At 39.8% G+C, this 23077-nt stretch overlaps 1 protein-coding gene across 21 annotated transcripts in view; it reads right to left on the bottom strand.

Annotated features, from left to right (window-relative positions):
• Positions 1–23077, bottom strand: part of DMD (dystrophin) — a 2667987-nt gene that overhangs the window by 247892 nt on the left and 2397018 nt on the right. For all 21 annotated transcript variants that reach the window (XM_086387503.1, XM_086387509.1, XM_086387510.1 and 18 more), the window contains one exon: positions 6770–6848. In XM_086387503.1, coding sequence (XP_086243629.1) covers positions 6770–6848 — 79 coding nt within the window. The remainder of the gene's footprint in view (positions 1–6769; positions 6849–23077) is intronic.

Genomic DNA, 23077 nt, shown 5'->3' on the forward strand with positions numbered 1-23077 from the left:
TGTCTTTTATGTCTAGTTTGACTCTAATACGCAGATACTAAGTTATACTATCAAGTTGATAGTAAAGATACTAATGCTAATAGCAAACACTTGCATAGCACTATGGCACCTACAGTGTGTTAGGCAGTGCTGTATGGCTTCCCTGATAGCTCAGTTGGTAAAAAATCCACCTGCAAGGCAAGAGACCCTGGTTCAATTCCTGGGTTGAGAAGATACACTGGAGAAGGGATAGGCTACCCACTCCAGTATTCTTGGGTTTCCCTGGTGGCTCAGCTGGTAAAGAATCTGCCCGCAATGCAGGAGACCTGGGTTTGATCCCTAGGTTGGGAAGATGCCCTGGAGAAGGGAAAGGCTACTCATTTCAGTATTCTGGCCTGGAGAATTCCATGGACTGTATAGTCCATGGGGTAAGGCACTGTTGTAAGGGTTTCACATATGTTAATTCTTTGATCTTCACTATAACACTAAGAGATATTATTACCATATTTTATTGAATTCAAAACCCTATTAAAGGGCTTCCCTGGTGACTCAGTGGTAAAGAATCCGCCTGCCAATGCAGGGGACATGGGTTTGGACCCTGATCTGGGTAGATCCCAGATTGAAGCAGCTAAGCCCACGTGTTACAACTACTGAGCCTGTGCTCCAGAGCCCGGGAGCTGCAACGACTGAGCCCACATGCCACAACTACTAAAGCCCACACACCCGAAAGCACTTGCTCTGCAACAAGAGAAGCCACCGCAGTCAGAACCCTATGCACCGAAACTAAAGAGTGGCCCCCACTCGCCACAACTAGAGAAAGCTCCTGCAGCAATGAAGACCCAGCATGGCCAAAAGTAAATAAATACAATTATTTTTAATTTTAGACATAAGGTATATTTTGATTTCAGAGCTGTTAAAACATGGGGGATATGTCTTAAATTTGATGAAATATATTATTATTCCCATTTTACAGATGAGAGATAAAGAGATTAAATATCTGAATCAATAGTTGAACCCAGGTAACCTAGTTTCAGAGTCTATACTCTTAACCAATAACTCATATCATTGGTGAAATGACACTTGGTTCAGGGGCATTGAGAGGAAAAAGTCAGGTTATATAAATCAACTCACTATGGCCCAGATCAACAGAAATAAAAGAGAGAAAAATCAGTGGTAGTATCAGATAGACTAGACAGTCACTGGCCTGTGTATTAGTTCTTAATGGGTAAGGCAACACAAGGTGTGGCATTGAAGTTCTGAAACTGGGTTCCAGTCCCAGATTTATTATAACCATCTATGTGACCTTGATTATGTCATTTGGTCTCTCTGTCCCTATTTTGTCATCTGTAAAGTAAGGGTAGGCTGGGAATACTTCAGTACCCGTCAAACATTTTTGACTGGAATGCATAAAAGGAATACATTTTATGCTATGATGTAGTGCACAGACAGACAGACACACTCACACACATACACACACATCTTTAACTGAAACCAGATACTTAGCCTTGCTTGTGCAATGTACTCTGATATTTTCTAATCTGTTCCATTTCATTCCATTAAAAAATTGCTGGTTGCAAGTCATTAAACTGATTTCAGGATTCACTAATAAGTACTTTGAAAACAAGTCATATAGACACTCTCTAAGCTTCTCTCCAGTTAGGAAATTCCACAGCACAGGGGGCCTCCTGGGGTGGGGATGAGGGCTGGAAACCCCAGGAAAGAGACAGTTGACCCATTGGCCTTACAAACAGTCATTTTCTTTTTAATTGGATCATGTTCTTACTACCTTCAGCAGAAAGTTCTCATTATCAAACTATTTGGCAAATATCACTTTAGGGCAAAAATTCTCATAGTCTGTTCCACGGCATGTTTAGTGAGAAATTAATTGGTGTGTCTGAAAAGGCTTTGGTAGTCACAGAAGTAGGACAAGAGACTCACCGACTCTATGCTCCTCTTAGAGTTTTGATGTATATTAAGAGCTACAAGAATTCCCACAGGAAAGAAGTTTGCTTATCTTTATAACCTAGTGTTTTTCCAATCTTATTGACCCCAGAATTATTTTTTCAAGGGAGAGTTATTAACATCACAAAGAACATTAATGTTCTGAGGAACTTGGCTTGGGAAATGGCCCTTCAGGGAATTCTAGAACTTGTAAAATATTAATAACAATATAAATTCTCTCTACTATTACAGAAAGATTTTTACTTTCTCATATAGAATTATACTTCTTAATGAGAAAAGTAAAATTTAGAAGAGAAGCCCAGAAAATTGAGAAATATCCAGAAAAATCTTGAATTCTTAAAAAAAAAAGTTCTTAAATTCTTGAAAATAACAAAAGTGGACTATATGCAGACTACTAGGCTAGTGAATACTATAGTACTGATGCATTTTTGATCACTGACATATGAATATATTTTTAAAATCTATAAAATTTTAAGGATAAATATATTTTAAAATCACACTACTAAAATTTCTCCTTCTTCTTGGTTTACACTGCAGAAGTCAATCAGAAGTAGTAGAATATTAAAGCTCAAATTAAAGGCAATCTAGTGTCTATCAATGGATAAAGGTGATATTTTACAATGTTTTCTCTTCTCATTTTCTCTCAGATCTAAAATAAAAGAAACAGCCTCCTTAACAAGTAGAGACTGGGCCACCAAGAAGAAACAGTGAATACTTAAGTAAAAGGCTGCCTCTTTCTACTGATAAAAGAAGAAAACAAAGACAGCTGGTAACGTAATTTTCAAAGGTGTGTGTGTGTCTGTGTGTGTGTGTCTGACAGAGACAAAGAGAGAGACACAGAGAGAGAAGGAGACAGAGAAGTGACTGTGTGTTGGGAGGGGGGTGCGGTTAATGGTTCATCCTTATTTCTCCTTTCTTTTAACTGTGAAGCTTCAGAAATCACTCTATTATTATTCCTGGTAACCTGGAAGCAAATTATTAGACACCTATCAATTCAAGCTCATTTAATATGAGCTTAGTTGTAATTTTCAAACATATTTTTACTTTTGGGGAGGGGGAACTTCTTTTTCTTTTATAGCAAATAAGTGACTTCAGAGAGACCCTGACTCACATACGGTTTTGATGGCACACCCAATTTCTAGTGCCGCTTTCTACAGATCAGTTTGGCAACACATAACAAAAGCCTTACAAATGTAAACATCCTTTAACACAGCATGTTCCGTTTTGGGGGCATTTATCTTATGGAAAGAAGCTGAGGTATTTATAAAGGTGTATGAAGAATATTAGATATGATATACAATCTTCGATAAAGTACTGAAAATTTTGAAATAACCTTAAGTGATTGAGTGATTTAGAATTGTGGTAAATGTGGGACAGCCACAGAAGGGAATACTATGCCATCATTTAAAACAATGCACTCTGCAGAGGAATATTTAAATAAACAAAAAATATTTTTATTATAGTTCTAAGGGGAAAAAGCAGGTCATAAAGCTGTAAAATATTTTTATCCCTGTTTGGTTTAAAAAAAGGGAGAGAGAGAAAATCTGAGTTCATACACATACACACCCCTGAGAGATAGACAGAATGTGTATAAACCACATTTTTTATAGTGGTTATCTCTAAGTGGTTGGATTACAGATGATTTTTCTTTCCTGTTTGTACTCTTTGCTTTCCAAAATCTCCCTGAGGGGCCTATATTACCTCTGTAATTTAAGAAAGAGACAATACAAGGAAATAATCATTTATCTTTAGTCTCAAGATATCCTATTTCTCAAATATCCCTTCGGCCAAATTGGTATTTTGTGATTTCCATAAGCAAAGCTTCTAAGCATATATTGATACTCCACACGAATACTTAAGAAATTGGTGACGTCTGGGGCTGGCTCCATATAAGCAGGTCAATCAGTGGATTTCTGAGTGTCCGTGTATACAGGTCTGACCTTTCTGGATGTGGGCACCGTGTGATATGGGTTGAGAGGTATGGAGATGCTCCTCTTGGCCCCTCGAAGTTCTCCCCTTACAGCTCAGAGATTATGGCTGATGTTTCATCCCCCGAGAATCATTCCTCAGGCTTATGGCTTTTCACCTTATTAAGATGCAAATAACCCAGAAAAAGTACACATTAAACTTTACCTGTCACTGGGGTTAAATGAGTATAACATATCATTTTCTGAGATTAGGCTTTAATGGGGGAAGACATAGGAATTCGAGTAGGGCAGGCAGAGAGAACAAACACTGAGGAAATATATATATATATATATATATTTTTATATATATATATAAAACATCTGAGGAACAATTAATATGCATAATAGTAATATTTTTATTTATGGTTTATGAATCACTTACATGTTATTGCACTTAATCTCAATTAAATTGAATAGAATGGCTCTGCCACCAAGGCAATTTAAGCAGACCAGAAATTGGGGGAAACATAGAAGATAAAATGTGCAGGATTTAAAATTGTTCTGGAGCTATTCTCAAAAGCCACTGTCCCACTCAATTATGTATACTGCTTTAATTTGCCCTTCTTTTTTTGACACTTTCTAAGTATTTGTGATACTGTCCAAATAATGACTGCATGTTGATAAAAAGGTCAGACCCAGTCAAGAAAATAAGACAACTTCTTGTTTCATATACTATCAATGTATAATGAAAAGAGAGGACCACTATTTTCCAGGAATTTTTGTTCTAAAATAAAATGGCTAATTGGAGACACACATGAAAGTATCAAGTCAAATACTTTAAAATGTTTGTGAGTGTGGATCTTTCTATTAACCTGTGGAAAATGGAAAAGAAAGGAAAGGACTAGAAAATGGCAATAAATGAGGAAGGCAGAAGCATGAAAGGAGAACATTTAGAATTGCTTCTTCTCTATTGAAATCTATCATACTAAAAGATAGTCTATTGTGATGGTTAAAAACAGACTCTGGAGCTGACTTCTTGGGTTCGAATCCTGGCTCTGTCATCTACACCCTCTGTGACTGTGTCTCAATGTCCTCATCTTAAAAATGGGTATAATAATAATAGCACCGACCTTAAAGTTGCCATAAGAGTCAGGTTGGGTCATATTCATAATATTGTCAGGCACAACGTAATTGCCTTAAATGATGGTTCAACTCCACCAAACAAAAATAAACTCAACATGGATTAAAGATCTAAATGTAAGACTGGATACTCTGAAACTCTCAGAGGTAAACATAGGCAGAACATTCTTTCACATAAATTTTTCAATCCATCTCCTAGAATAATGGAAATAAAAACAAAAACAAATAGGACCTAATTAAACTCAAAAGCTTAATTTTTCTTTGCACAACTAACAAAACCATAAGCAAAATGAAAAGACAACCCACAGAATGGGAGAAAATATTTGAAAACAACATGACCAACAAGGGATTGATCTTCAATATTTACAAACAGCTCATGTGGCTCAATATTAAAAAAATGAACAACCCAATTTAAAAAAATGGGCAGAAGATCTAAATAGACATTTCTCCAAAGAAGACATACAGATGGTCAAGAGGCCAATGAAAAGATACTCAATGCTGCTAATTATTAGAGAAATGCAAATCAAGACTACAATGAGGCATCACCTCACACCAGTCAGAATGGCCATTATTAAAGTATATAAACAATAAATCTTGGAGAGGGTGTGGAGAAAAGAGGACCCTCTTACAGTGTTGGTGGGAATGACAACTGGTACAATCACTATGGAGAACAGTATGGAGGTTCCTTAAAAAACTTACAACAGAGCTATCATATAACCCAGAAATCCCACTGCTGGGCATATATTTGGAAAAATACATAATTCAATAAGATACATGTGCTCCAATGCTCACTGTAGCACTATTTACAGTAGCCAAGACACGGAAGCAACCTAAATGACCATTGACAAAGGAATGGATAAAGAAGATGTGGTACATATATTCAACGGAATGCTACTCAGCCAAAGAAAAGAATGAAATAATGCCATTTGCAGCAACATGGATGGACCTGGAGATTATCATACTAGGTGAAGTAAGTCAGAGAGAAAGATAAATATCGTATGGTATCATTTATATGTGGAATATAAAAATATGATACAAATGAGCTTATTTACAAAACAGAAATAGACTCACAGACTTAGAGAATGAATTTATGGTTACCAGAGGGGAGGGGTGGGGGGAGTAGGATAGATAGGAAGTTTGGGATTGATATACACATTGTTATATTTATAGTATGTTCCAATATTACACTTGCAGTTAACCAAGGCCATTCCTCTCGGTTATTAATTATAGCAATACATTTACTTATAAAATATAATATTTATTAACAATATATGAATACTATAATTAATTATAAAATATAGTTAATAAAATAGTAAAACAAAAATTAAAAAAATGAAGAGAGGTCAGGGATAAAAGACAGATAAGAATAGTTAGGGAAAGGAAACAGAATGGGCTGAAGTTCCAACTTATAGGCAGGGAGTATTTAATCAACTATATAAAGAATCATAGGCTCACAGTAATATATATTGAATTGTCATATAATTATATGATATTATAAGTATCAGCTTTATGAAGTGAACTGCCATGAGTAAAGATTCAAAAATATTACTCAATTTAGCACTTGAGAATACACTGTAGGAAATAATTGTGCATTAGCTGAATAATGGACAAAATGATCTAATTGGTCCTCCTCATCTTAACCTTCTGTATCCACCCACTAAGTCATATTTCAGGATGATCTGTGCCTCTAGTGCATTTGGCAGAGACTATCATAATTCAACTCTAAATAGCCACCAAGATGCAGTGAGAAGGGTAAGAGATGAAAGTGGTCAATGACTTACTGGAAAGGAAGTGCTGGGACGCTGGGCCAAAGTCCCTGTGGGCTTCGTGCAGCTGCCTGATGCGGTCCTCAACAGCCACCTGGGAGGAAGAGGAGAGAAATGATGTCCTCTCATCAGACATAATGAGGCACAATGAAAACAATGCACCCTTTTTGGTAAGATCTTTTGAGCTTCTAAGGTCAGAACACTAAAGCAATGATTTATAACCCTGTTTTAATATCCGCTTACCTTGTGCACTCTCTGAGACTGATTTTTATCAAACTGAGCCCAAATGAGAAAGATTTGCTCTCTTGACAATGTTAAAATGAGACTTTTAAAAAACACTCTACTCATTGGTAGCCATGAGTGAACTACTGTTCCAGTTAGTACCATCAAAATTGCAAGCTCTTAAATTTTTCACAAAAAAATTTGGTAGGGAGGTCACCATTCGCCATTAAACTAGGTGATCGAAGGAACTCAGAAATGATAAATATTTTGTCTCAGCCTCTTGTCATCATCATTTTTAAAGAATCATACTGACTGATAATTAATGGATACTGAATGATATTTAATCACTGATAATTAATAAGTAACCAAGAGTTGATTGATACTTCATCTAAGAAATAAGAGGCAAGGTTTTAGGGTCAATGGTGAGAATATAAAAATTTTAGATTTTACTGAACTTGGAAATTACTGGGAACTATACCTTTAACTGGCATGGATTAAAAATTGCCACTGCTTTTTTCCTATTATGTTTTTCTATACTATATTGACACAGTAGTCTGTCAGCTTAGTGAATTTCATTTTGAGTGGGTAAGAAAGGGAAAGAATTTTATGGGCAAAATGGTATATTTTGTCCATTGGCATTTTGCCAACTTTATATTACTGGTGGCCCCAGGCATCCTAGCTTTATAATTTCAAATCTTGATTTGGTTCTGAGCAGGCTATGCTAAACCAGAGGTTAGTCAGCGCTTGCCCAGAGCCATTAGAGATCAGGCAGGTTCATGCCTGTAAAACACATCTCAAATCCAACAGAAAAGTGCCTCAGGTAGTCTGGTCTAAAGTTGACTCTGACCTTCCCATATCAATCATGTACGTAGCCCAAATCCAGCACAGTCTTCTTGTTGCACGTTCTCTTTAGACTTGTCCATCTTTGCTGGGACCAAATATTTCGAAAACCAAGTAGAGTTCCCAAAAATGAAGAGTTTGCTTCATTGTGATGCACACAAACACACGAGGGACATTTGAAACCTACTTTCTCAGCCTTATGACCCTGCTGCTGCTGCTGCTCAGTCAGTAAGTTGTGTTTGACTCTTTGTGACCCTTTGGACTGACTGTAGCCCCCCAGGCTCCTCTTTCCATGGGATTTTTCAGGCGCCAATACTGGAGTGCACTGTCATTTCCTTCTCCAGGGGATCTTCCGACCCAGGGATTAAACCATGTCTCCTGCGTCTCCTGCATTGTAGGTGGATTCTTTTTTATTATTTTCTAGAGTGAATTTTGTATTTAAATCTCTTTACAAATTGAATTCAGTATTTTTAAAATTTATTTTATAAAGTTAATTTATTTCAATTGGAGGCTAATTGCTTTACAATATTGTGGTGGTTTTTGCCATACATTGACATGAATTAGCCATTGGTATACACGTGTCCCCCATCCCGCACCCCTCTCCCACCTCCCTCCCCATCCCATCCCTCTGGGTTGTCCCAGTGCACTGGCTTTGAGTGCCCTATCTCATGCATCGAACCTGGACTGGCGATCTATTTCACATGTGGTAATATATATGTTTCAATGCTATTCTCTCAAATCATCCTACCCTCACCTTCTCCCGCAGAGTCCAAAAGTCTGTTCTTTGTATCTGTGTCTCTTTTGCTGTCTTGCGTATAGGGTCATTGTTACCATCTTTCTAAATTCCATGTATATGCGTTAATATACTGTATTGGTGTTTTTCTTTCTGATTTACTTCACTCTGTATAATAGGCTCCAGTTTCGTCCACCTCATTAGAACTGACTCAAATGTGTTCTTTTTAACAGCTGAGTAATATTCCATTGTGTTATGTACCACAGCTTTCTTATCCATTCAACTGCCAATGGACATCTAGGTTGCTTCCATGTCCTAGCTACTGTAAACAGTACTGCGCTGAACATTGGGGTACATGTGTCTCTTTCAATTCTGGTTGGATTCTTTACCTGCTGAGCCATCGGGGGAAGTGGCTCAGATGGTGAATGCAATACAGGAGACGCAGGTTTGATCCTTGAGTCGGGGGTCAAAAAGAGTTGGACAGGAGTGAGCAAATAACACTTTCACTTTCTTATGACCCTGCACTCCCAGTCAAACTCTACCTGCCTGTCCTGTGGCATTCCATCCGACTTAACACCCCTGAGGCTTCCCTCTGGAGTGCTTGTATTCCCCTTTTCTCCCATTCAAGGCTGGTCTATGTTGGCTTCCTCAGCATTCTTGCAGTCCATGGTTTATACCTGGAGCACTTCTATCAGAGCCACTCCTTTCATTATATGGATGGACTGTAACCATTCCCTGCTCACTTCTTCTGTTCTCCCCTCCCTCCCACAGGATGCACTGAATCCTGCATGTAGTAAGTGGTAAGAAATATTTGTGTAATGACTAGTCGATCAAACTGGTGGGTAAATGTGTGTGTGTGTGTGTGTGTGTGTGTGTGTGTGTGTGTTTGTGTATGCATGCACCAGTGTGAGAAAGAGAGAAGGAGAGAGGGAGGAAGACACGGGAGAATAAATGAGAATGCTCACTGACACTAACTACATGCTCTAAGTCCCTGGGTAAATTATTTGAGTCTTAACTTACCTTATCATTACAATGGGACAATATGTCCTACCTCATGGAATTATTATGGGGATTAAATAAGATGATACATGTGTTTAGCTCAGTTTCTATATGATAATTGCTCAGTAAATGCTAGTAGCTACTGTTATTGTTGCTATTATGCCTAATAAATGGAGAGGGATAGGTTATAGTGTGCAAGGCACCACATAAAATCCAAAAATGGATAGTATTGTTAATCACTTTGTACATGACAATATGAAGTAACATGCAATCTTCCCAATAATTCTATGGAAGGAAGTAATATTATTTCCCCAGTTCACAGATATAAAAACTGAAGCATGAGAGGATAAAAAAAATCAACTGAACAAGATTGGCCTAAGCTTAAGTAGTTAGTAAACTGGCAGGTCCTGGATTCAAGCTCATTCAGTCTAGCTGTTGGTCTTCACTGCTACTCCAGAGATTATGGTTGGAAAAAAGTAGTGTATAAATATTTAATAAGCAGTGGGCTTTTTAATTTACTTTTACATTAATTTACTGAAAGCAGATCTAACCTAGTGTACCTATCTATGAAACCTTTAGCCATCAGTATATTTTATGGCCCCGTGCAAGGTCAGTTCCTGGTCTTGAAGAATGTGGTACCTTAAGATTGTAGACAAAAGCTGTAGAAAAACATGCAAATGAATGTGTGGAACATGTAATTCTTTCTAAAGGCAGAACGGGTTGTTTCATAATGAAATCAAAGAAGAGAGGAATGTGAAATTTGGGGTGGGTAGGAAGGGATGGGGAGGCCATATGGAAATGGGCACTGAGCAGAAATCTTGGCACATGCTGAGAGAGAAATCCCCAAGGGGACATGTGGAAGACTGGGTGGCGAAGGAGAATGAGCATGCCACAGGCCATTTCTTCCGGTGATAGTGTTAGTAGCTTCATAGGGACCATGTGGGAACAGCATCAGAATCCATTATAAGCACCTGATCTGAAGGGTGCTTTCTTCTTATATAGGAAGGGCCATGGTGGTAGTTTCCAGTGTATACCCAATATTATTAAGAATTTAAAATGAGATAAAAATGAATCGCCACCCCTATAACTCAAACTTAAGAAAAGGTATGAGAGTGAGATAGAAATTTAAAATGCATCATCTTAACTAATGAGAACAGACCTTATAGTACAGGGAACTCTACTCATTGCTCCAAGGTGACCTAAGTGGGAAGGAAATCCAAGGAAGAGGGGATATATGTATACGTACAGCTGATCCACTTTGCTGCACAACAGAAACTAACACAACATTGTAAAGCAATTATACCCCAATAAAAAATAAGATGCACCATGTAATGAAGTCTTCAGAAAGCAGTCTTAACTAAAGAATTAAGCATAAAATATTTCTTTTCACAAATTATCTTTGGAGAAAGGTACGGCATGGACTGAATGCATAGTTGAGTAAATAATTTTAAGAAAGAAGCACCTGAAAGCACAGAAAATCCTCATAAACTGTAGCTACTTAGGAACAATGCACTTGTGAGCAATTAGACAAGGAGAAGAAATTTGATAACCTTTTAAAACAATAACTTCCATGTTTTAGGCCTTACCAACTGGATTTTTTTTTATAAAACCAATATAAAATTCTATATACAAACTAGGAAGCAAAAGTCAGAAATTTTACCCTGTTACCTTGTATTCTGGCACAATTCATTCTTTACTTGGTTGTTTATTTCTTCCTTTTATAAGTATATGTTAATATAGAAAGAGATATGAAAGGAAGGAATGCTACAGTCTTGATCTTTGGAAGCATAAAGGGTTGGAGGTGAGGAATGCAAATAAGATGGAAAATTCTGGGGTAGCAAGCGGAACACTGGTGTCAGACAGGACAGTGAGATGCAGTTAGCTAGGCATGCTGCAAGCAGATGATGCAAAGCAAGACTCTGCAGATGCTGAGGCTCAAGATTTACCCCATTAGCAAAGGGAACCACTGAAGATTTCTGTGAGGGGACATGTGATTTGAGAGGGAAGTTGAGGTTTAGGGAGATGAATCTGTCAGCATGACAGATCCAAAGAGGCTGAGAGCAGTTAGAGGATGTTGGAATTGATCTGACAAGACTTGGGGTAATATGTGTTGGAATGAAGACCGTGCTGCCTGGAACAGAATAGAAGGTACAGACTGGGAGGCATTTTGAAATAAGGAAAAACTAAATACTTTGGTATGGGAGTGTAATTTTGGTAGAAGTGAATAGAACTTCAGGATTTCCAGGGTGGAAGACTGGGAGTTTGCTGATGGAAATATCGAAATGAGAAAGGGGAGGGATGACAAATGGGTAAAGGAATTCTTTTGGAACAGAAAGAATTTGACCTAACAGGGAAAGATTTAACTGGAGACGTCACGTATAGCCAGTTGGGGAAATTTGCCCCAGTCGTTAAAGGGAGGAAAGTGAAGTGAAACTGAAAATGGTAGGATTGAGCATTAGAAGGTGAGCAGAGAAGGAAGACCCAAAGGAGTCTAAATAGAATTATTTAAAGAGACAGGAAGGGGACTTCCCTGGTGGTCCAGTGGTTAGGATTCCAGGCTCCCAGCACAGGGGGGCCTGGGTTCAATCCCTGGTTGGGGAACTAGATCTCACATGCTACAACTAAGAGTTCACATTGTACAACTAAAGATCCTACATACCACGACTAAAACTGGGCACAGCCAATAAATAAATAAATGGTGGTGGTCTAGTCACTCAGTTGTGTCTGACTCTTTGCCACCCCATGGACTGTGGCCCGCCAGGCTCCTCTGTCCATGGGATTCTCCAGGCAAGAATACTGGAGTGGGCTGCCATTTCCTTCTCCAGGGATATTCCTGACCCAGGGATGGAACCTGGGTCTCTTGCATTGCAGGCAGATTCTTTTACCAACTGAGCTACAAGGAAAGCTAAAAATAAATAAGCAAATAAAAAATAAAAATAAATAGGAAGAACCCAATTTCCCCCAAATTCATAGACCATACCTCTGTTTCCTTTCATAAAAAGAAATACAATTATAACATCATTTTGGAAGCATGCATCTTCTGTCTACAATTAGATCATAGATCAAGAAAGCTTAGAACTGGAAGAAACCTTATCTATTGATACACAAGGGTCTACTCTTTAGAACTATCCCAGATGGGCAGAAGACTGCCATCTGTTCCCTGAGTACTCATGATCTAGCTTCCAGCATTTCTTTAGAAAAAGCAAGTCAGAGGGGGAAAATGTCTTAAAAAACAACAACAACAAAATCAAAAAACAAACGTGCTCTGTGAGAATAAGGACTCATCTTTCTTTCCCTAGTATGTTCCAGGTGACTAGCACAGTTCCTGGCATACAGCAGGTACTCGATTCATACTAATTGAATGAATTAATTTGTAGTTTATTCAAGGATCTTCACCATAACCACTACTTTTTTTTTTTTTGGTTCTGCCATGGTATGTGGGATCTTAGTTCCCTGACCAGGGATCGAACCTGCTCCCCCTGCAGTGGAAGCCCAGAGTCTTAACCACTGGACTGCCAGGAAAGTCCCATAACTACTATATTTTGAATGAAGAATTTTATTTTCAAGAGGCCCAAATCAAGTTTTGGAAAGACCTTTCCTACCTCCCTTGCTTCTTTCTTTCCTTCTTTTTTGATGCTCAAATTTTATTTAGGAAAAAAAAAAGGAAAAAAGAAAACCATTTAGATTCATTGTGCCTACATTAGATTTAGAAAAAGTTTTTTTAAGCAGTAATTTGTATGACAAACCCAGAGTCCAAATCTCCTCCATTTTTGTTTTATTCTAATTTTTAAATAACCATATTTGAGAGCTCTGAGGACTATATACAATTCTTCTTTGCTTTCTCCTTTCAGATGAGTTCTATAGGCAGCGTACTCTTTGCAGACATCCCTTTTTTCACTCTACCAAGAAATGTCTCTCTATTCAGTCTAAAGATATTTACTACAATGTAAGTTCCTTGTCCACAAAGATAGGGACCTTGTCTGCCTCATTCACAGTTTAGCACAGTGCCTAATACAAAGGAGATGCTCAATATTCAATAAATGAGTCAATGAATAGGCTTTTTGAGTTCTTGTTACATTAGGCACTGTGCTAAGTATGATTAAGGTATACTTGAAAGTGTAATTTTGGGGCTAATGAATGAGCTCTGAGTCCTTCAAGTAAATTAATGATAACTACTCCATTCTCAGCTGTGACTGTTTCCCAATGTTCAGTCAATTCCTCTGTGTATTTTGAAGGATATCTTTATTTCATTTTTTCCCTTCAAAATTGCTTTAAATAAGCCAAAAGGAAAAGAAAGATAAAGGACAGATACTAACCCTGTGGCTGCCAGTAAAGATTTCAAATAAAATTGGTCTAAATGCAAATATTTGATACTTAACTTGTTTTAAGTTCTACTTTTTCTTTTGACCTGCTCGTTAATTACCTTTAAGTTTTAACCATTGCTAGGCAATGTGTTTCCTTCCTAGTATTCAAGTGTTCTTACTGGCACTATATCCATAAATGGTGCTTACCACAGTCTTAGGAAAAGATGTAACTGGGAGTGTACATTTCAATTATCTGACTCTCGACTTGTCTAAACCCTTGAAAAATATCCATGGGCATGCAAGAACCAGACTTCACACCTCCACTGATGAGCCCATAAAAATAAAACTCTCCTTGTGATGGGATGCTAGTGAATAAATGACTCACATGCACACAAATGTCTCTCTACAGTCTACTCATGAGGCTTTGTCCAGGAAATGTACAGTTTGTATACTTTCCTGTCCTTACTTAACTGGGGGAAGGCTTCAGAATTCATTCTTACTTCTAAATTCTTACTGTGACATTCCTAAATATGTGCCCAAACGTTATCCTGGAAATGCTCCTGAGATTTATAACAGTTTAAGATCCTCTTAAAGAATTGTAGTTCTTTTCAGTTAAAATCCATTCTTATTCTAATGCTGATTTTTTTTTTTTTTTTTGAGCTGTGTCTGAAAAGAAAATGGTCTGAAATGGTCTGAGATAAGGTTTGAAATGAGGACATAATGGGTACAGCTTCATGGCAAAACAATCTGGGTTTGCTGAATGCAAAAGTTGGCTGAATTCTCTTTTCCTTGAACTTATTTTCATGTTTTCTTGACCTTGAGACACTTCTGAGTTAAACAGAGTTTCTTGCATTTGACTTCAGGATAGATCACAGGAAGGCAACAAGTGCTAGCACTGTGCTCGCTCTGAGTAGGACCATAATTATCAGTTGAGTTTGTGTGATTTATGGCATGGATGCTAATGCTTGCATCTGAAACGTCATTAATTCACTTCCTTTTATGTTCTCTCAGAGCTTTTTTGTTTCTTTTCTGCTTCCAAATATATATTTCTGGGCTGATTCCTATCTTCTTAGGGCTTCCCTGGTGGCTCAGATGGTAAAGAAACTGCCTGCAATGTGGGAGACCTGGGTTCAATTCCTGGGTTGGGAAGATCCCCTGGAGGAGGGCATGGCAACCCACTCCAGGATTCTCTCCTGGAGAATCCCCATGGACAGAGGAGCCTGGTGGGCTACAGTCCACAGGGTCACAAAGAGTTGGACAGGACTGAGCGACTAAGAGTTTCACTACTTTCATTTCCGGTCTTCTTAATCTCAGACTCCTTTTCTTATTCCTTCTTTCACTTTCCTCTCTCTTCCAACCACTCCTCCACCTCAGCCACTCTTTCCAATTGTGTCCTGCACAACCCCCTAGAAGAGCACACTGACTCTGTTGAGATAAACAGAGAGGGCTGAAAATAAAGTGGCTGTGCACCCCTGCAAGGAAGGTGGGGCAGGAGGTGAACAGGAGCCCCAGTCTAGGGCCAGCCCTAGGCTTCTTCAGGAACGCCAGTCCTCTACTGCTGACGGCCTCTGCCATCAAACAGAAAGTAAGGGAGGACAGAACAGCAAGCCCTTTGTCCACTGTTCAGCTTTTAGCTTTCACCTCACCGATTTTGAAAATGCACTTTGGAATTTTGCTTTTTTCTTCTTCATTTTCATGTTAACTGCCTCATTCCGTGATAATAGAGTCAGGTTATATTAACATTAAGTCGACTTCATAGACCCAAGTACCTTAAGGGTATCATTAATTTTAATTTATGGAAGCAGCAATCAACCTCCTTTGCTTGCTTCATTTGTCAAAATCTTTAGTTTTTGTTACTCATACACACTATTATGAAAAAAAAGTGTAATGGGAAGGGAAGAGATCTTGGAAGCATTTTTATGCTCTCTTTTTCTTGTCTTAAAGAGATAAGAGAAAAAGCTCAATGACTCTGCTTGGATGATATAATTGGACGCAGATTTTATCTTCAAAAAATAGGTTGCCTTTAAAAACCTTTCTTAATGTATCACATGCTTTGCAGCAGGAACTAAAGTCAAGTGGCTGGCACCTTGCGACACCAATACGTTAAATCTTTTACATTTTAGCTTCAGCTATTTATTCCTGAGCTTTATTTATTCCACATTTGGAAGATAGCATTCTTGCAGAAATTTTCTGAGGCCACTGGAGCATTCCTTTCTTGTGACATTTTGGGTCAGAAGTAGCTTAATGCTCCCATGGTAATGACATAGTTATGCCTCCTGGTACTAGAACACAGGCGTGTGCCCAAAGACCAGACGTGGCAATCTGAAATAAGTATCAAGGAGATAAAACAGAACTGATGTCATGTGGGGAGGGGAAAGACAATGTATATAACAGCAAATTCACACTGAAAGATGACTAAAGCTGGGTGAAATCCTGAAGATAAATGAAAAAAGAAAAAGCACCAGAAATTATACATTTTTTTAATGGTTGCCAGGGGAAGGCAATAGTTAAGGAGTTTGGGATGGACATGCACACACTGCTATATTTAAAATGGATAACCAATAGGGACCTATTGTGTAGCACAGGGAACTCTGCTCAATGTTATGTGGCAGCCTGAAGGGGCGGGGAGTTTGGGGGAGAATGGATACATGTATTTGTATGGCTGAGTCCCTTCATTGTTCACCTGAAACTACCACAACATTGTTTATTTATCAGCTATGTGCTAAGTCATCCTAAAGGAGATCAGTCCTGGGTGTTCTTTGGAAGGACTGATGCTGAAGCTGAAACTCCAATACTTTGGCCACCTCATGTGAAGAGTTGACTCATTGGAAAAGACCCTGATGCTGGGAGGGATTGGGGGCAGGAGGAGAAGGAGACAACAGAGGATGAGATGGCTGGATGGCATCACCGACTCGATGGACGTGAGTGTGAGTGAACTCCGGGAGTTGGTGATGGACAGGGAGGCCTGGTGTGCTGCAATTCATGGGGTCGCAAAGAGTCGGACAGGACTGAACGACTGAACTGACTGACTGATGTGCTAAGTCGTTTCAGTCGTGTCTGACTCTTTGTGACCCCATGGACTGTAGCCCACCAGGCTGCTCTGTCCATGGGATTCTCCAGGCAAGAATACTAGAGTGGGTTGCCATTTCCTTCTCCAGGGGATTTTCCTGTCCCAGGGATCTAACCTGAGTCTCCTGCATTGCAGATAGATTCTTTACCACTGAGCCACCAGGGCAATACACTGATACAAAATAAGATGTTTATAAAAGAAGAAATTGAACATTTTTTTTATCTTGATGGCAAAATCTTTGTATTTTGAGTAATAATACACCTGTAGGTTTTCAGTTTGTCCTATCAATCACCTTGACAATGATGGCTGGCGGGACAATCTGCTGAAGTAGGCAGGCAAAGATCCTTAACTCAGGAAATGGAAGCCCCTGAAATCCCACAGCCTCCCCACAACACTGACAAAGCTTCCTGACCTTGATTCCCTGCACAGTCGATTGGGCCACATATGAAAGAACCTTGTCTGCCACAGCCCCTGTTTCCAGTTCCCAGCTCTCCTCCTCCGGGCCACTGAAAAGCGCCTTTCTTTTCCGTCACTGATGCAGAGCTGCCAAACCAGTATCATGCTGTTCCTTACAAATCAATAATAAACCAGAAGATCTCGTCTACTATACTTCCCGATCCCACAAGCTTCAGTCCTTCTCACTTTTTTTTTTCTTTGTATATCAGAAAGAGGCACAAGTCAAATAAGTGAGTACATTTCATGTTTCTAAATAAAGGACAGAAGATGGGGTGATGCACTTCTATTGCTTCTCAGTGTGCATTCGTCAGAAAGTGAAAGTGAAGGTTGCTCAGATGTGTCCGACTCTGCGGCCCCATGGACTATACAGTCCATGGAATTCTCCAGGCTGGAATATTGGAGTGGGTAGCCTTTCCCTTCTCCAGGGGATATTCCGAAGCCAGGGATTGAACCCAGGTGTCCCTCATTGCAAGCGGATTCTTTACCAACTGAGCCACCAGGGAAGCCCAGTCAGAACTGGAGCTAAAACTCTAAGACACATTCATTCCTCCTCTGGCTATATAGTCTCCTCCTCGGCTTTCCTGGTACTCTTTAGATTGATCTTTCCCTTTCTCTCCACCTCCCTCTTCCTGCTTCATTCCACCTCACCCCAAGCCCGAGGTGGTGTGTGAGCTCCCCCAAATAGTCCTAAGACTCACCTGAACTATTTGAGATATTCTTACTTCAAATCTAAAGGAAAACTACTTTTTAAAAAATGTTTATTCATTTATTTCTCTGCACCCGGTCTTAGTTGTAGCATATGGGATCTAGTTCCCCGACCAGGGATTGAATCCAGGCCCCCTGCATTGGGAGCATGGAATCTTAGCCACTGGACCACCAGGGAAGTCCCCAAAACTTTACATAGTACAGAAAACTACAGGGGAAAAAATCCAAGATACAATGTGATGTTTTATAGGAGAAACAAAAGATTGAATTTCTAGGTCATCACAGAAGTAGCTATACTTCCTTCAGCAATAATCTGAGGTACTTTATGAGATTCTTCCTTTCACTAAAGCAAGAAATCCTAAAATCCATCAGGATACATGCACTGTACCTTGCCTTTCGTTTTAATCCTCAAGTGAAACCAAGACAGCAAAGTGTAATAAAAATGCATATAGCCCCAGGCTTTCTGCCTTAGCAAAGAGAGAAAAAATAAGCTTCTTGACTTAATATGTCTACTGTGAATAATCAGCCACGGCATTTTGGGATCTCGTTTTATAATCTTAACGTATAGCAGTGAACTCCATGCTTGTGGTGTGACAAGAATAAAGAAATTTTTTTTTCTTTCTTGTAAAAAAGATTTTTCTTCCTGTTTTAAGAAACAGATATATGTGTCAACTTAAAAAAAAAAAAGCAGGAGGGGGAATCTCTTGATTTTTAGTAATACATTTTCTGTATTTTTACCCAAAGTTGTCAATGAAGGGTGGGCAAAGTGAAATGGGGTCTTAGGCTGTGTAATGGTGGGGCTAACATTTGGTTTGGAAGCTTTCACAGTTCCCTGTCCAGATGCTTAAGCCTGTCATTCCCCAGTATTGGTTCTTAGCTAATTAATAAACATCCCTAGGAAGATCAATGATGGCTCATAACAGGCTGCTAGTACTACAGCTTTATTTGCATTTCAAAAGCAACTTTAATTAAATAATTAAGCAATTAATTACTCAAATACTTATTGAGTGCTTATAAGGCACTCTGCTAGGAGAGAAAGGAAAAATGAATAAGGAAATAAGGAGCCCACTTTAAACGAATTTATGGTTTAGATATTTATAAATAGGTATGATAAAGTGGCAGAAGAAAGACTGGCATGTAGGGCAGTCATGCCTTGATTTGACAGAGTATCACAACTACCTGGACAGTTTCTTAAAAAGACAGATTCTTAGCTCATATCTTGGGCATCCCAGGTGGCTCAGTGTTAAAGAACTTTCCTGCTAATGCAGGAGATGCAAGAGACATGGGTTCAATCCCTGGGTCAGAAGATCCCCTGGAGGAGGAAATGGCTACCCACTCCAGTATTCTTGCCTGGAGAATTCCATGGCAGAAGAGCTTGGCTGGGCTACAATGCATGGGGTTATAAAGAGTCAGACATGGTTGAGCAACTAACACACACACACACACACACACACACACATATAGATCATCTCTAGAATGTCTCAGTCTCTTTGGGGCTAGGGCTCAAGAACCTGTACTTTCTTTAAAGCAGCGGTCTTCATCCTTTTTGGCTCCAGGGACCAGTTTTGTGGAAGACGATTTTTCCATGGACTAGGTTAGGGGCAATGGTTTCGGGATGATTCAAGTGCATTACACTCACTGTGCACTCTATTTCTATTATCATTGCATTGGCTCCACTAGAGATCATCAGGCATTAGATCCTGGAGGCTGGGGACTCCTGCTTTAAAGCTCTACCGAGGTTGACATATAGCCTGTCTTTGGAGCAACTGCTGTAGTGGAAAGGCTATCAGTACTGTGGATCAAGAAAACCTGAGTTCAGATCCCCTCCTAGCTGTTTGACCTTCAGCATCTTATCTAATAGTCTATAAGCATTAGTTTCCTTCTTGGTAGGCAGAAACACTGAACAACAACAGCAGTGATGAGAGTAACAATAGCTAACATTTATAGAGCACTTACTACTTGCCTCTTGTGGCTCAGATGGTAAAGAATCTGCCTGCAATGTGAGAGAACTGGGTTCGATCCCTGGGTTGGGAAGATCCCCTGGAGAAGGGAAAGGCTACCCAGTCCAGTATTCTGGCCTGGAGAATTCCATGGACGAGTCCACTGGGTCACAAAGAGTTGGACATGACTAACTTTCACCTTCACTTTTCACTTAGCTGCTGCTGCTAAGTCACTTCAGTTGTGTCCAACTCTGTGCAACCGCATTGACGGCCGCCCTTCCCTGAGATTCTCCAGGCAAGAACACTGGAGTGGGTTGCCATTTCCTTCTCCACTGCATGAAAGTAAAAAGTGAAACTGAAGTTGCTCAGTTGTGTCCGACTCTTAGCGACCCCATGGACTGCAGCCTACCAGGCTCCTCCATCCATGGGATTTTCCAGGCAAGAGTACTGGAGTGGGGGGCCATTACCTTCTCCACTTTTTACTTTACTACATGCCAAATGCTGTTTTAAGAGCTTTATGGGTATATCTTCATTGAAGCTTTTCCTACTCTAAGGAAAACTTGACAAGAGCAGGACTTGGTCTTAATCATTCAGTGCTGTATCCCCAGGATCCAGGTCAATGCTGGCCTTTTAGTATGCATCCAATTAAACTCTTAAATGAACACCACAGTGAGAAAGGTACTCCTATTTACAATCATTTTACAGAGGCAGAAGATAGTATATAGAGAAAGGTTAGAGAATCTATTTCTCAACCCTCAGTAGATGCTCACTCCTTTCTTTTCCTGGGAACTGTGATCAAAGCACTGAAAGAAACATAAATAGCTATAAGGCTTACACAGTGTCTGGACTGAATTAATGAAGGAATGAAGCATTTAAGCTGGGCCTTCAAAGTTGGGTAAGATTTTGATGGGCAAAAACACAACAAACATTCTGTGTGGCTAGAGCAGAATGAGCAATGTTTCTGGCATTGGGAATGGCCCAGATGTGGGGTATGAACAGAGGGGGAGCTGAAGAATACCGGGCTGGTAATGTAGCTTGGAGTCAAACCAGAGAAGCACTTGACTGTCAGGTTTAAGAATAGAGACTTCAGTTTTTTCACGGGAAGGCATTCAAATGTTTTCCTAAATAAGTACTTTTAAAATGGACTTTTTTTGTCATGCATTCACATAACACAATTCAAGAAGAACAATAAAAATCTCAAAAAAGTGAGTTTTCCATTTACCACATCCGTTTAGCCATCTTGCTTCCTACCCTGGTGGCAACTACTGTTAACATTTTCATTCTCCATAAGTTTTTTAAAAAATAAAGAAATAACATGGTTAGAGTGGACTTTTAGGGTGAACTGAAAAATGGATCATGGCATCCGGTCCCATCACTTCATGGGAAATAGATGGGGAAACAGTGGAAACAGTGTCAGACTTTATTTTTCTGGGCTCCAAAATCACTGCAGATGGTGACTGCAGCCATGAAATTAAAAGATGCTTACTCCTTGGAAGAAAAGTTATGACCAACCTAGATAGCATATTGAAAAGCAGAGACATTACTTTGCCAACAAAGGTCCATCTAGTCAAGGCTATGGTTTTTCCAGTGGTCATGTATGGATGTGAGAGTTGGACTGTGAAGAAAGCTGAGCACCGAAGAATTGATGCTTTTGAACTGTGGTGTTGGAGAAGATTCTTGAGAGTCCCTTGGACTGCAAGGAGATCCAACCAGTCCATTCTGAAGGAGATCAGCCCTGGGATTTCTTTGGAAGGAATGATGCTAAAGCTGAAACTCCAGTACTTTGGCCATCTCATGCGAAGAGTTGACTCACTGGAAAAGACTCTGATGCTGGGAGAGATTGGAGGCAGGAGGAGAAGGGGACGACAGAGGATGAGATGGCTGGATGGCATCACGGACTCAATGGACGTGAGTCTGAGTGAACTCCGGGAGTTGGTGATGGACAGGGAGGCCTGGCGTGCTGGGATTCATGGGGTCGCAAAGAGTCAGACACGACTGAGCGACTGAACTGAACTGAACTGAACTGAAATATGGAGAAAGTGATGAAAGGATAACCTGGAAGAAAAAATCCCAAGAGATGGTAGGATATGGCACAAAGGGTTAAGTATAAGGGAACCAGAAGGAAGGGCTTCCTTGGTGGCTCAGTGGTAGAGAATCTGCCTGCCAACATGGGAGATGTAGGTTCGATCCCTGTGTGGGGAATGGCAACCCACTCCAGTATTCTTGCCTGGGAAATTCTATGGACAGAGGAGCCTGGGGGCGTTTCTGGTCCATGAGGTTGCAAAAGAGTTGGACACGACTGAGCGACTAAACAACATCCAGAAGGAAGAGCTGAGGAAACCTCAGACTTTCATCCTAGTCTGAGGAGATATGCAAACATCAGGAGGAACCACCAGCATAGTGAGGCACAGTTTGACATGGTAACTAACCCCAAAGAGTAAATGAAAAATGGCTGAACAAAGACTAGATGGAATGATGGAAAAATCATGAGGAGGATTACAGTGATTTCTCTTCAAAGCACCTCTCATCATTTAACCTGAAGGTTAACAAGATTCCCACAATGGCTTGGGTAGAAATACTGTACCAAAAAAAAAAAAAAAAGAGCTGAAAAGCATTTAGTAGCATCTACTACAAGCTAAGTACTGAATAAATGGTAGTTGTTACTCATTTGTGTTAAAAGGTGGGTGTCAGGAGTTCCCTGGTGGCTCAGTTGTAAAGAATCCACCTGCCAATACAGGAGACATGGGCTCGATCCCTGGTCCAGGAAGATCCCACATGCCATGGAGCAACTAGGCCCATGCCCCACAACTACCGAGCTTGTGTTCTACAGCTCGGGAACCACAACTACTGAAGCCCTCATGCCCTAGAACTCGTGCTCCACAACAAGAGAAGCCACCACCATGAGAAGCCCACATACCACATTGAAGAGTAGCCCCTACTCACCGCAACTACAGAAAGTCCACACAGCAATGAAGATACACTGCAGCAATCAATCAATCGACCAATCAATCAATAAAATAATCCTATAATAAACTCTGGGGGGGAAATGGTGCG

The sequence above is a fragment of the Bos grunniens genome, chromosome X, assembly GCF_055505025.1.
Source record: "Bos grunniens cultivar Pamir isolate PY7600 chromosome X, Bosgru_T2T1.0, whole genome shotgun sequence".
NCBI classification, from domain to species: Eukaryota; Metazoa; Chordata; class Mammalia; order Artiodactyla; family Bovidae; genus Bos; species Bos grunniens.